The 15,049-nt window shown below is 34.5% G+C and overlaps 1 protein-coding gene across 1 annotated transcript in view; it reads right to left on the bottom strand.

Moving 5' to 3' along the window:
- Window positions 1-15,049, bottom strand: part of AGTPBP1 (ATP/GTP binding carboxypeptidase 1) — a 199,528-nt gene that overhangs the window by 28,881 nt on the left and 155,598 nt on the right. Inside the window, exons 23-26 of the mRNA XM_017859926.1 lie at window positions 13,885-14,014; window positions 12,493-12,624; window positions 5,395-5,571; window positions 1,847-2,007 (exon numbers count right to left, since the gene is read on the bottom strand). Of these exons, the coding sequence (XP_017715415.1) occupies window positions 1,847-2,007; window positions 5,395-5,571; window positions 12,493-12,624; window positions 13,885-14,014 (600 nt within the window). The remainder of the gene's footprint in view (window positions 1-1,846; window positions 2,008-5,394; window positions 5,572-12,492; window positions 12,625-13,884; window positions 14,015-15,049) is intronic.

Genomic DNA, 15,049 nt, shown 5'->3' on the forward strand with positions numbered 1-15,049 from the left:
GACACATGCACACGTATGTTTATTGCAGCACTATTCACAATAGCAAAGACTTAGAATCAACCCAAATGTCCATCAGTGACAGACTGGATGAAGAAAATGCACATATACACCATGGAATACTATGCAGCCATAAAAAAGGATGAGTTCATGCCCTTTGTAGGGACATGGATGTAGCTGGAAACCATCATTCTAAGCAAACTATCACAAGGAAAGAAAACCAAATACCACATGTTGTCACTCATAGGTAGGAATTGAACTTGAGGACACTTGGACACAGGGTGGGGAATGTCACACACCGGGGCCTGTCGTGGGGTCAGGGGAGTGGGGAGGGATAGCATTAGTAGATATACCTAATGTAAATGATGAATTAACAGGTGCAGCACACCAACATGACACATGTCTACATATGTAACAAACCTGCATGTTGTGCACATGTACCACAGAACTTCAAGTATAATAATAAAAAGAAATTTTAAAAAAGAGTCTGATGAGGCCTATAAACTCCTTCTCATAATACTTTTAAATATATAAAACAAAATAAATATGATTACAAAGGAAATCAATTATATGGAAATACAACTATCAAAATGTTAAAATATTTGTGATATAGCAGTATATGTGATTTCTTTAAAATATGTGCTTTTCAAAATATATATACTCCTCTTAAAACAGTAAGACCAGTGGAGGGTCTAATCATAACCATAGTTGTGAAGTATTAGTAAGCGTAAGTATATCTAAAGCACCGGTAACGTGTCTGCTGACTACGTTAAGAATACATGAATTAAAACTTGAAAGGAGGCTTAAGTATCAGTGAGAATTGACAATCTTTATATTCATTTCTATTCTTGTTTAGGAGGTACTTTCAAGGGTAGAGAATGCAGGTGATTATTTGTCTAAATTATCACATTTATGAAGAATTGAGTTCCAAGTAATGTTTGTCACACCTAAAACTACTATACTGACATAACAGTGCAGAGCAATAAATTAACAAATTTGATGACAAGTTAATACCTAACAACAAAAATCATGAAGGTTCTATAAAATGAGACTATTCTTACCCACATACACAAAACTATAAAATGCTAATCTCTGGCATTATGATTAAGAATTATGATATGAAATTATCTGAGCCTATAACTTATCAAATTTGTATATACTAAATTGTAGGAGAAAAATACTACCTATTTAGAAGTATATTTGGCAGACGTTGTTAAATTTTCAAAGGAATGCTAAATTAGCTGTTTCTACTATATGTAACTAGAAGGATACTGGACAGCCATCTGATGTGTGTAGACATCAACAAAATCTTCTGAAATATTCCTGACTCTAAGCCTTCTTTCTCTCTCTCTCTCTTTTCTTTTTTTTTTTTTTTTTTTTTTTTGAGATAGAGTCTCCCTCTATTGCCCAGGCTAGAGTGCAGTAGTGAAATCTTGGCTCACTGCAACCTCCACCTCCCAGGTTCAAGTGATTCTCCTGACTCAGCCTCCCGAGTAGTGCTGGGATTACAGGCATGAGCCACTGCACTCAGCTGTCTAAGCCCTCTTAACTTAGATATTAGCTAAGTACGGTATTTCTCACATTGTTCATTTTGGGGTTAAAAGTAAACCAGCACAACCACTAAAAATATTTGAAATATGTTTTTATTAAAATCTCATCCAAATATCAACATTAAAAGAATCAGCAGTATAATAATTTGGAACAAATATTAGATGTACTAACTTAATTATATTAATTCTAAACATGTTCTCGCCTGTCAAAATTTCCATGCCTTTTCTATGCTAAGCTATTTTAATGACGTCTAATAACATACTACAATATAATAAAAGAATAAACAATTTTGTCCTACCTAGTTACTTTGCAGCTTGATTCAATTAAATCATTTTCAAAGTCAAGCAGGCTGGAAGGCAGATTATACTCCAATGGAGAGGTCAGTCTTTTCAAACGTAAAAGACCAACACAAAATTTTGCTCCCATCTCTTCCAGTTCTCGGGTACCAATCTGTAAACCCTTGAAATAAAGAATATTATGCATATAATTACAAAGTTTGCTATCTTCTGGATACATCTCAATGAAATTATATAAAAGGAATTTATATTAATAAAATTAAAAGGCTGGTACTTTGTATGGAAGTAGGACTCAATACGTTTAACATCTTAACAATACAAGATTATTCTAAGTCACAAATGAAACTGTCCTAAAAGACAATTTCTAAAATGTCTATTCTCTTTCACTATGATGCAAACTATTTTCACCATCACACTAGGGGGAAAAATACAGTAACACTTTGTGATTAATGTTGTTTGTAGAATTCATGTGAGAAACTGTATTTTAACAAGAGCTTGTTAGTATTTCTTGTAATCCACTACTTTGTATGCTAATGTTGAAATATTATAGTATTAAAATCAAGGCTCCAATATGTATACTTGAACAGTACTTTATAGATGCTTTTGTATGATAAGAGAAATTGATCAGTAAAAAGCAAATAAAGGTAACTGTCAAAAAAAAGAATCAAATCTAAGCCAATGAAGTAGTGGTAAAATAAATTCCTATGATCCATGTCAATTCAGAATGCTCATTTCAAATTTTGCCTACTAAAGCAGAGTATTTTATCTTAACCTCCCTATCTTTTTTAAAAAATGGTTTCCCAATAAGTAATATAAGGTTTACCAAAAGTTAAATGTTATCACATAAAACCATAAAAATGGCCTGCAAATTTATATACCCCTTATCATTTTTTTCAGATACAAATAAATCCCTAAAAAAGGCAAAATTCTTGCACCTATAAAAGTTGTAGGTGTAGATGACAGCTGATATCAATTCGAGAGAAAGTATTTTAAAACAGCTTTTCAGTGACCAGACTAAGTGAGTTCCTACGGCACACAGTAACTGAAGAAAATGAACTGTAACAACTGTTACTTACTCTACATGAAGCACATGACTTTACAGTAATTTTTTAACTTTTCAACTTTTTGGTTTAAATAGTTTGGCCAACTCCCAAATATTCTAGGAAATAAGACCTGACTTCATTAGAACATTCATTTGACCTTTTGATTTGTAACTTTTAGAAAGGTTATACATGTTTCTGAATTAGTTCATAGACAATAAAAATAAAGAATACTTACATCCTAAAACTCAGTAAGATAAAAATATTGTTGAGGGTGAAAAAGACTGTTACCTAAAATATTATGAGACTCACATACTTATCAGCTAACAAGTTTAAGAGATGTTACATGTGTGTGGAGAGGTTGGGAATGTATGGGAGCTCTGTGTACTTTCCACTCAATTTTGCTGTGAACCTAAAATTGCTCTAAAAAATAGTCTATTAACTTTTTTAAAAGTATATGTTATCATCAAAATCTTGCATTTTAGACATTAAAGGAAAGCCCTGGCTTAGTAAGACACTTCTCTCAGTAAGGGTTTTAAATCAATGTATACATTATTTACTAAACAGTATCAAAGAAAATGAGAGTATTAGCGGGTACTCCATTGTTCCTTGTAAAGTTATATATTTTTATACATTAAAACAAAAATAACTTGAAAAAAATGATTTCACATTTTACATTTCAAAATATATTCTTAGCTTTCTAAAATCTGTGGTTTTTAAAATGGGACCAAATTATATCAAAATAGAAATCGAAAACATTTTAAATTCAATGAAAGTCTATCAGTAGAATCCAAATAGAGTGACAAAGCACTACTATTGTATACTATGGATGATTTCAGGGGTATCCAAGTCAGATGTCCTAATAGCTTCTTTCCCCACTGCCCAGAAGCTAGTTTCAGAGACAGTGATGCTTTAAGTCACCTTCTGAGCCCAACTGCGTAAGTCAACTCTTTAAGAATTAACAGTGGTTCCATAAATCATACAGCCCAAGGTTTTTCCCTAGAAATCACCTATATTCTTATAAAAAGTGATTCTCACGTTTCTTCCCCATCCCACACACTTACTGAATGAGACCCTTAACAACAGTTGTCCACTGAAGCAACGATCAGGGGCAGGAGCTGCAAGCTGGAGTGGTACTAAAGCTACATTTTCTCTCTCACCACCACCATGCCCTTGATAAACTACACTGACTAGAAGTCACTGTTTTTACAATATTCAGGGAGATCTCATATTACACTTTGGAAGATCACATTGTGATCAACCTAAAATTCAGGGAAGAGTCACTGAACAGAAAGAACTGGAATTTCAGTAAGTTCTACTTTACTACTACTCTTCTTACTTAAGTTCTACTTTACTACAACTATACTTATTTAAGTTCTACTTTACTTAAACATCCCTTGCAAAATCAATGTAATTTTCTTCCAGTTTGTTACAGACTGAAAAAGTCATTATTTAAGCTCTCCTAAAATATTTCACATCAACCATAATATGTTTACATTTTAAATACTAACCAGTTAGATGTTTCTTTTCAAACACGAAGTTATAACCACCTTTATGTGAGGTATATAAAAATCATTCTCAGATTCAGTATCCTCTTTCCCCATAACAAAAGAAATGAACAAAATGGAATGAGTGGAATAATTAGCATGACACCTGAAAATCTTTCTGTGCCAAGGCGAGACATAGAAATGCCCAGTTTTGCTCATTGCTTATCTCAAGTCCAACTCATTGCACATTAAGTCTTCAATCTCTAAAATTAATAAATCCAAAATCACCTAACATTTTACTAGTATTTAATTTCAAAAGTAAAGTTTAAATTCTAATTATCTCCAGTAAAAGCCTACAGTACCACGAATGAGTAGTCTTAATGAAGAAAAATGTTTACTAATGGGATATGCATTTAAAAGTCACACATAAGGCCAGATGTGGTGGCTCATGCCTGTAATCCTGGCACTTTGAGAGGCCAAGGTAGGAGGACTGCTTGAGGACAGGAGTTTGAGAACCGTTTGGGCAATATGGTGAGACCCTGTCTCTATTTTTATTTTTCAAAATATAAACAAACAAACACATAAACAATAGCTACACATACAAAAACCTAAATATAACAAACCTGCTGCTTTTAAATATGATGTGTTTATTTTAAATGCATAAAATATATTTACACCCAATAAATTAAAACAATAGAAATTTTAACGTACTATTTACACAGGTTAATATAAATTACTAATGAGTAAATGTGTACTCTAATATGCTTGCTTAAAAATTATGAATATAAACAGACTCAACCAAGAATTTAAGGCCAAGCAAGCTATTTAGTTCAGAGAAGTAAAGAAACCAACAAAACAAAAAATAAAAACCTATTCTTAAGACTGCATATGATTCCATTATTACAAATTACATGTAACTCAATAAAACAAACATCATTTAATATATACTTAAAAATCACAAGATATATATGAAAGGAAAGTCTTCAAATATCTTTCGTGGTTAGAAAACCTAAGAAGTTTTACCTTGTATTTTCCCTGATCACAGCCACATAAAGTACTCTCCATGGTATAACTTCTTTGTACTCCTATTTCCCTCCAAACTACAACACGTGCTGTGGATTCTTTAGATTTTTCCACTACGAAGCTACAGCTGCTCATGCAAAATGCTGGGGCAATATGGCTCAGTATCTTAGGCAATGTCTGTTAAAAACAAGAATGATGATGATAAAATAAACCAAGAGGTAGTTTTTAATTTTAAATGTTTTATTTTAAGAAGTTTTGATGAAAACACAGTAATCAGAGCAAAGTCATGTGGATGTTCTATTATATATCCCTTGCCATTCAAACAGCAAAACAATCCTCTTAACTAATTTCAAATTTTCTACTTTTCTAAACAAATATAGTATCCAGTTAGAAAACAATGGAAGAATCACATTCACAGTATAACCATTAAGCAAAATAAAATCATTTGAGAAAACCATGTCTAAAAATATGAAAAAAATGTTTAAAATGTGAAATTTAGTCATAAAAGACTAATTGAGATGTTTAACACTGTCAATGCCAATCATTCCTAACTTAATAAAGCTAAGACAATCACAATCAAAACTACCGCCAAAGTTTTCTGCAACTGAAATTATTCTCAATCTCATCTGAAAGCATAAATATAGAAGTATACCCTGAGAAATTGTAGGGTCGGGGGGAAGGCTGTAACTAGAGAAATAATCCAACATATCAAACTAGCTTACAGATCTAAACTAAGTTAAATTGTGATACTGACACAGGAACAGATGCATCTCTAGAAAGAAAGAGAGTTCAGAATTATAACCAAATGTATTAAACTTATTATTAGTGGAGAAAAGATTGCTCATTCATTAAATACTGGCACCACTGGATAGCCATTAAGAAAAACAATCTAAAGTCACTCTTCATTAAATTAAATTCTAGCTGGATTGAGAATATCAACTTAAAATTAATAAATATTTTTAAATGAAACTAGAAATAGTAAACATGGAACTGTACTTTTAAAACTTCAGAATGGGCCAGGCGTGGTGGCTCACGCCTGTAATCTCGGCACTTTGGGAGTCCAAGGCAGGTGGATCATGAGGTCAGGAGTTCAAGACCAGCCTGGCCAACGTAGTGAAACTCTGTCTTTACTAAAAATACAAAAAATTAGCCAGGCGTGGCGGCAGGCACCTGTAATCCCAGTTACTTGGGCGGCTGAGGCAAGAGAATCGCTTGAACCCAAGAGGCAGAGGTTGCGGTGAGCCGAGATCACACCATTGCACTCCAGTCCGGGCAAAGTGCGAGAATCCGTCTCAAAAACAAACAAAAAAATGTTTAGAATGAAAAAAATCTTTCTAAGCCTCAAAACTCCAAAAAACAATTTATGAAATTAACAAATATGATAAAATGTTAAATTACTATACATCATAAACAAAAAATTAAAAAATATATTTGTAATATATAGAGAGGTTTTTTGTTTTTGTTTTTGTTTTTTTGTTTGTTTTTTTGAGATACAGTTTCACTCTTGTTGCCCATGCTGGAGTGCAATGGTGCAATCTCGGCTCACTACATCCTCTGCCTCCAAGGTTCAAGCAATTCTCCTGCCTCAGCCTCCCAAGTAGCTAGGATTACAGGCATGCGTCACCACACCCGGCTAATTTTGCATTTTTAGTAGAGACAGGATTTCTCCATGTTGGTCAGGCTGGTCTCGAACTTCTGACCTCATGTGATCTGCCCGTCTCGGCCTCCCAAAGTGCTGAGATTACAGGCGTGAGCCACCACGCCTGGCCTATAGAGTTCTTATTTAAAAAACAATAACAGTTATATGACCTGAACAAAAGTAAGCAGAAAATATGAGAAAAGATTATTTTAAAAGACACAGATCATAATTGGCCAAAACATAGGAAAACTCAACCTTATTTATAATTATAGGTATGCTAGTTAACAATCAGGTATTATTTTCACCTGGCAAAGATGATAGTACAATGTAATAAGGGTGTGGAAAAACTGTACTATCATTCATGGTATTTGGTAGTATCAATTTGTACAATCTTTATGGAGGACAATTTAGCAATACTTATTAAATGACTATCAACAAAGACCACTATGTAAATAAATTTGGGTACAGTCTACAAAAATAACAAAAAAGCACAATGGAAATCTTACCTGACTGTTTAAAAGACTGAGACAGATTCAGACATGATGATCATCTGGAAAGATGACCAATAAATATTCTCATGGGAAAAAAGTTACTATGTAGTGTTTAAAAAACATTAAAAGACAAAAACTGCATATGCTACTTGCATATCTATATGGATGTGCTCAGAGGCAAGTCTCACAATATACACGGTAAAACTGCCTAGTGTTAAGAGAATGACTAGGAAAAGATAACTTTCACTCACTTCTTTATATAAATCTGGAGTTTTTCCCCATTTTTTATATAATTCTAATCATTTTATTTATTTAGGAGAGGGGAAGAAGAGAGAGGGCACCCAAAAAGAAAATGTGCTTTGAGGTTCTGCTAAGAGCTGCAGTAGGTTACCGAAAACGTTTTTTGGAAAATAACCTAGGGCACTGGTTTAGGCATAACTGTAGGAAGAGAGGCACTTGACAGAATGGAAAGCACACAGGACTTAAAGCAACACAGCTCATTTCAGTCCTAGGCACACCACATTTTGGCCAAGGCTTCAAGCATGTCAACTGACTCCGATGTCTTAGTGGACTTATTTGTATAGAAGGAACAATGATCCCTACCTACATCACAAGGCATTGTGAGGCTGGCACAGAAAATTCATATGAAAGCTATAAGCACAACACTAAAAGCTGTAAGCACAATATAAATACGGTAATATAATTGTTACATGTTGGTCTATAGGTATAATTAATTCATCCATCCATTCAACAAATATTTACTTAATGACTACTAAGAATCAGGGATACTCAGTCAACCAAATAAACAAAAGTCCTAATTTACATTATTGTTAGTCATCTCATTCAGGAATGATGATCTACTATCCATAACATTTAGCAATATTAAAACATCCCTAAAAAGCTAGTAGTTTTGTTGAAGCTAAATTACATACTTCCATAGCATCATATGCTATGACGTTCCCCTTATTGGAAGCAAATACATGATTTAACTTCAATAAAAAAATCTATTATGTTCCAAATTCCAAAATTTTTTGAATGTCAACATGATGCTCAAAGGAAATGCTCGTTGGAGCATTTTGGATTTCAGATTTTGAGATTAGGAATGCTCAAACCAGCAAGTATAATACAAATATTCCAAGAAACAAAAAAAACCTGAAATCTAAAACACTTCTAGTCCCAAGCATTTTAGATAAGGGATACTTAACCTCTAATAACAAATATTTGTTTTGTAAACCTTTTATTTTAAGCTAATTTTAAACTTAGAGAAAAGGTGCAAAACAGTAGAATTTTCATTTTCTGTCACCCTTAACGTTAATATCTTGACCACAGTTCAGTATCAGAATCAAAAAATTAGAATTGATACAATACTATTGATAGATCTTATTCAAATTTCATCAGTTTTTCTAATGTCGCGTTTCAGGATCCTATCCAGAATCTCACATTGCATTTAGTTACTGTTCCTCTTTAGCCTCCTGCAGTCTGTAACAGTTCCTCAGTCTTATAACTTTAATAATCTTGACACTTTTGAAGAGTATTGATTAGCTATTTTTTCAAATGACACTCAATTTAGGCTGGGCGCGGTGGCTCACACCTGTAATCCCAGTACTTTGGGAGGCCAAGGCAGGCGGATCATTTGATGTCAGGAGTTCGAGGCCAGCCTGGCCAACATGGTGAAACCCCATATCTACTAAAAATACAAAAAAAAAAAAAAAAAAATTAGCTAGGAGTGGTGGTGGGCACCTATAATCCCAGCTACTCAGGAGGCTGAAGCAGGACAATCACTTGAACCTGGGAGATGGAGGCTGCAGTGAGCTGAGATCGTACCACTACACACTGGCCTGGGTGACAGAGTGAGACTCCGTTTCAAGAAAAAAAAGGCACTCAATTTGTATGTCATAATTTTTTGTATTTTCCCAAAAAACATAAACACTTGTACTAAAAGGACAAAGCAGTACTATGATCTATCATCAGAAACATAGCATTTACGTGTATTAGTCCATCCTTTCCCAACCCATCTGCAAAAAAAAAAAGGTTCCATGGTATGGTAGTCGCCATCAAAAATGTCTTAATCACCAGAATCTAGGAATGCTACTTTACATGGCAAAAGGGGCTGTCCATATGTGATTCAGTTAAGAATCTGAGATAGTAAGATTATCCTGGATTATCTTAGCAGCCCTTGCCATCACAAGGGCTCTCATAAGGGAAAGGGAAAGGCAGCAGCAGGAGAGAAGGAGATGTAGCAATGGAAGCAGAGGTCAGATTTGATTCCTGGCTGAAAGGGACCATGACGCAAGAAACACAGACATGCTAGGGGTGTGGAGGAGAACAAGGAAAACACTTCTACAACAGGGCCTCAAAACTTAATGTAGTTGATGACACTTTGATTTTAACCCAGTGAGCCCTGCGTTCGACTTCTGATCTGCAGAACTCTAAGTCAATCCATTTGCTTTGCTGTGTTTGTGGTAGTTTGCTATAACAGCAATAGGAACTAATATGATTATAAAATTATGGGAAATACTCCACTTTCACACATGTGCACACACACCTACATACACACCCACCCCACAACCCTGGAAATGTAAGAAGCTTACATTTCCTAAAGAAAAGAAACAAAGTTGGCTGTGTCTAATGCAATTACCTGATGTAACTAATTACACAACTACTGGTGAGAGGAGGTTTGTATGAAACACCTGTTAACATCTTGAGAAATGAAATTTGGGAGAAAAGTGCATTATTTACTCTAATTACAGTATCATCTTACATTTCCTCTCACAACAAAATTCAAAAAATTAATCAAAGAAATTTGGGACAAGATAATTTTAATGAAAAAAACTGAGACCAAAGAGAGTTAATTTTATCTTTTTCTCTTTTTTTTGAGACAGAGTCTCACTCTGTCCCCTAGGCTGGAGTACAGTGGTGAGATCTCGGCTCACTGCAAGCTCCACCTCCCAGGTTTACGCCATTCTCCTGCCTCAGCCTCCCGAGTAGCTAGGGCTATAGGTGCCCGCCACCGTGCCCAGCTAATTTTTTGTATTTTTAGTAGAGACAGGGTTTCACCGTGGTCTCGATCTCCTGACCTCGTGATCCACCCGCCTCAGCCTCCCAAAATGCTGGGATTACAGGCGTGAGCCACCGCGCCTGGCCAATTTTATCTCTTACAATGGAAAAACTATTTTGCATTTACCTTCCCACACATCTGTCTGCCATTCATCCATCAACCCACCTAACAACAAATATTGAGTACTTATTATGAATAAGGTATTGTGCTATCTAGTGGCAATGTTGACAAAATGAGCAAATCAGACATATTTGCTAGGCATGTGGCACTTACTGAGAAACCCATTAATCAAATAACAGAAAACCTTACAATTATAATTCTTAAGTGTTATGAAGGAGACAGAATCCTATAGATGTCTGATCTGATTTTGTTTTGGGGACTAAGTGAGAATTCCCTGAGAAGTGAAGTATGATCCAAGCAAAAACGACTGGGTGAGGCAACGGTGGCAATGATGGTGCTGTTCCAGAGGGCAGGCTAGGCAAGGCTCTGTGCATGTGCTCTTCATCTAGCTTTCTCCCATTCTCTGGCCCTCTCACTAGTCTCATTTTCTTACATTTTTTTACCTGAGTCTCAACTAAATATTCCCCTTTTCTATATCACTGAGCTCTGCTAATCTACTTGGTTTCCTTTATTTAATGCGGTCTAACCTAATAAAACTCTATTTTCTGAAGGTCGCATGGCAGAAATATTTGTTGACTGTTGACATGTTGGGCATTTTACATACATTCTTGGGCTCTCCCTCCACCTTTATCCTGGGCTTTGCCTCTCTCTTGAACTTAATTTCTGTATGCCTTCCTCTTTCATATATTTCTTTATTTTGGCAAGAATGTCTTCCAGCAGCTTCCAGAGAAAGGCTATTTGTGAGGTAAATTTTTGAGACTTTAGTGTCTGAGAACATCCTTTTTTATTTTCACACTTGCTGATAGTTAGAATGGGGTATGAAAATTACAGGTTGGAAATCTAGTTGAAAATTATGAAGGCTTTACTCCACAAAGTTTTGCTTCCAGTGTTGCTACTGTGAAATGTGATGCCATGCTTATATGTAATCCTTTGTAGAAGAATCTGAAAAATTTGCAGAAATTTTTTCTGAAAACAAAAAAAATAATCAATAGCTTTCCTATGTACCATCAATGATCAATTGAGGGGAGGAAGATACGTGGGGAAAAAATCCATTCCCACCTGCAACAAAATTCATAAAGTATTTGGGAATAAATCTAACAAACATTTCACACCTACGTGAAAAAATTGCATACTTTATCAAATATAAGACTTGACTAAATAGACACATGACACATAGGCAATGGTCACAGATAGCAATATTACATATTATTACAATAATTCTCTCCAACTTTAAATTCAAGGCAGCTCTAATGCAAATTCGAACAAAGTTTATCCCAAATGGATCCTAAAATTCAAAAGTACAAAGAAAAAAAGTCAAAGCAATTTTTAAAAGAATAAGAAAGGAAAATTTGCCCTACATGATATCAATATTAATTATAAGCCTATAGTAATGAAAGCAACATTGTATGCAAAGAATGAAACAAGAATGGCTATAATAATTATAATAATAGCCTCGCAACACACCCATATATACGAAATAAGGTATGTAACAGATGGCGTCATCAAACTGACAGAGGACGGAGGTACAGAGGAAGGAGGTACCAGCTAGTTCACGGTATAAGCCAACTGCTATTCACAGAGAAAACAGAAATAGATCCTCACATCTCACACAAACATTAATTCCAAACAGACAAAAAATATAAACACAAAAAACTTTTAAAATGAAAAATCTGAAACAAAAATTGCAAAACGTCAGTATTTATTGAATTTGAGTAGTTCACATATGTTGTTTTCTGTACTTTTACGCATGTTTGAAATTCAAAAACTCATGACTCATTTGTAATAATTACCCTGTATCCCGTGTCTTCCACAACATCACATGAAGTTGCATTATCATTGGTATGCCACACTGTCTCTTTGATGCTGCAACCATACATAAACACGTTCTTCTTTCGGGAATGGCCATGATAATCACAATAAACCTTGAAAATACATATTTTAAAAATTAAAAGGCTCCAAGTTCATATGTTGCTAAGTAAAGGTAGTTAATATCAAGCCAATAAACATGTAGGTCTGTGTCCCTTGGTCTTTTTTATTGTAAAAGAACCACCATTTAACAATTAGAACCAACGAAAGTAATAACACCTAGTTTGGGAAAGGATCTATAATTAATTCTAGAATTGCCAAATCCTTTAAAGGTCCTATATCACCTTTGTATTTACTATTCACGGTTTAAAAAACAATACATTCCATTATAGTTCCAATCTACAGTTGTGGTGATTGCTGCCCCAAATGGCTGTGAAAACATTTACCTAATTTGGCCTGGAGCAGTGGCTCATGCCTGTAATCCCAGCACTTTGGGAGGCTAAGGCGGGCGGATCGCTGGAGGTCAGGAGTTCGACGTCAGTCTGACCAACATGGTAAAACCCCGTCTCTACTAAAAATACAAAAATTAGCTGGGCATAGCTGTGGGCACCTGTAATTCCAGCTACTTGGGAGGCTAAGGCAAGAGAATTCCTTGAACCTGGGAGGCAGAGGTTGTAGTGAGCCGAAATCGTGCCACTGCACTCCAGCCTGGGCAACAAGAGCAAAACTCCGTCTCAAAAAAATAAAATAAAATAAAAAATAAATAAAACAAACAACAACAAAAAACAAGAAAATGCTCCTATACAAAACACCATTAAGAAGGGTATGGTTTTAATTTAATTTTAAGTGCATCATTTTAAAAAAAATTAAAATAAAGGACATGTCAATTTTACTCCTCTGCAAAGTTTTTCTATCTTTCCTGAAGAAAGATTAAATAATATACACACTAATAAAACAGGAACATTCTAATCAAAAGCTGGTGAGAACAGGAGGAGCATATGTATATAGTCCAGTCCAGTCATGCCTGGACTACATTTCCCATGTGTGTAGTAGAGACTTAACAGCTTCAGAGCTGACTAGAAAACTCAGAAATAAGTTTCTAGTTTGAGAATCTGGAAGATACATATTGTTACCTTAGCGATGTTCAAACAGTGAAGTTAAATATCTAAAACTTACAACCAAGAGTTGCCAATATTCATAACCAAAAAGGGAAAATAAAGAAGGCTTATGAGAATTAGAAACATTCAACCTTATAAAATTAAGACTACTAACATAATGGATTAATTTGACCTCATGATTATCACACAAGTGCTTGACAATAAAAAATGACATTTTATCTTTAACTATACCAAGTAAAAACAAGTATTGCTACTTACCAAGGGTAAACGTTTCACTGCAGCCAAGTATTGCAACAGCCCCTTAGCATGGTAAATTGTAGGATGTAAATCCGGATTTGGACTTTGCCACTGCCTATTCAAATCCTCTCCACTTAAAGAACAGCGATGACTACATGTACATAAACACAAAGACAGAAAAACACTGGTACCAATAAACCCTTATATACACTTCTTAAACCCTTATATACATTTCTGGTTTAACTTTATGATTCTATTCCACTAAGCATTTCAAATAGGTATAGATGGTAAGCTCAACCAAATGCATACTATATTCATTATGTAAACATTTATTGTTTGCTATGTGCAAGCTTTTGTGTCACAAGCATTTAACTGTGGTAAGTTTCCAGATTCATAATCAAAATTTTCAAAATATAGAAAAAATTAATTCTTAATTCCAGGGTTTTCTTCCATATTTTATAAAAATGTATTAATAATCACATCCATTCTGACGATATAATAATTTATGTTAGCATGCAATTAAAGTGCTATCTAGGTGCTTCTTCTGAGAAAGACAAGTATATGAAAAGTATATATTGTTGTAAAAAATCAAATACCTTTTTGTTTATTTATGGGTACTAAGTAGTAAAGCTAGCATGCAAATAAGCAAATAATCATAAAGTGATGACACATATAAATAGAATTCTAACTGGTCAATATATTTCTCAATTAAAAATAGACATCATTTTAGTTCCATAACCGTAATATATTAAGAAGAAATTCTATATTTAAAAAATTCAGTAATTTCCTAAAATATGAGAAATATTCATGCTACTTTTATTCAAGTAAGACAAGTTATCCTCATCTTTGGAGATATTCATGACAACCAGACTAAATCCCATCTTTCAGAGTGGCACTACAGAGACCTTGTCAAATTACCAGAATAAATGTACTATACTAACTATATGCAGCCACCTCTTACAAAGTAATTATCTTCCACTATTCCCCCGCTAAAGAACTCCTGTCAAAAACTACGCCTCATATCAGGAAGAGGTTAGCAGGTGGGGCTAACATTCCAAGAGATCCCAGAAGGATCTTAATCTTAGAACAATCTAGGTTCATGCTACTAACAAAAAAAATAAAGGAATATGAGAGGTATGAGTTAATCTTTCTTACAACCTGACATCGTGATTTTTCTAAAACAATT

Source organism: Rhinopithecus bieti, unplaced genomic scaffold, assembly GCF_001698545.2.
Source record: "Rhinopithecus bieti isolate Rb0 unplaced genomic scaffold, ASM169854v2 scaffold_51345, whole genome shotgun sequence".
NCBI classification, from domain to species: domain Eukaryota; kingdom Metazoa; phylum Chordata; class Mammalia; order Primates; family Cercopithecidae; genus Rhinopithecus; species Rhinopithecus bieti.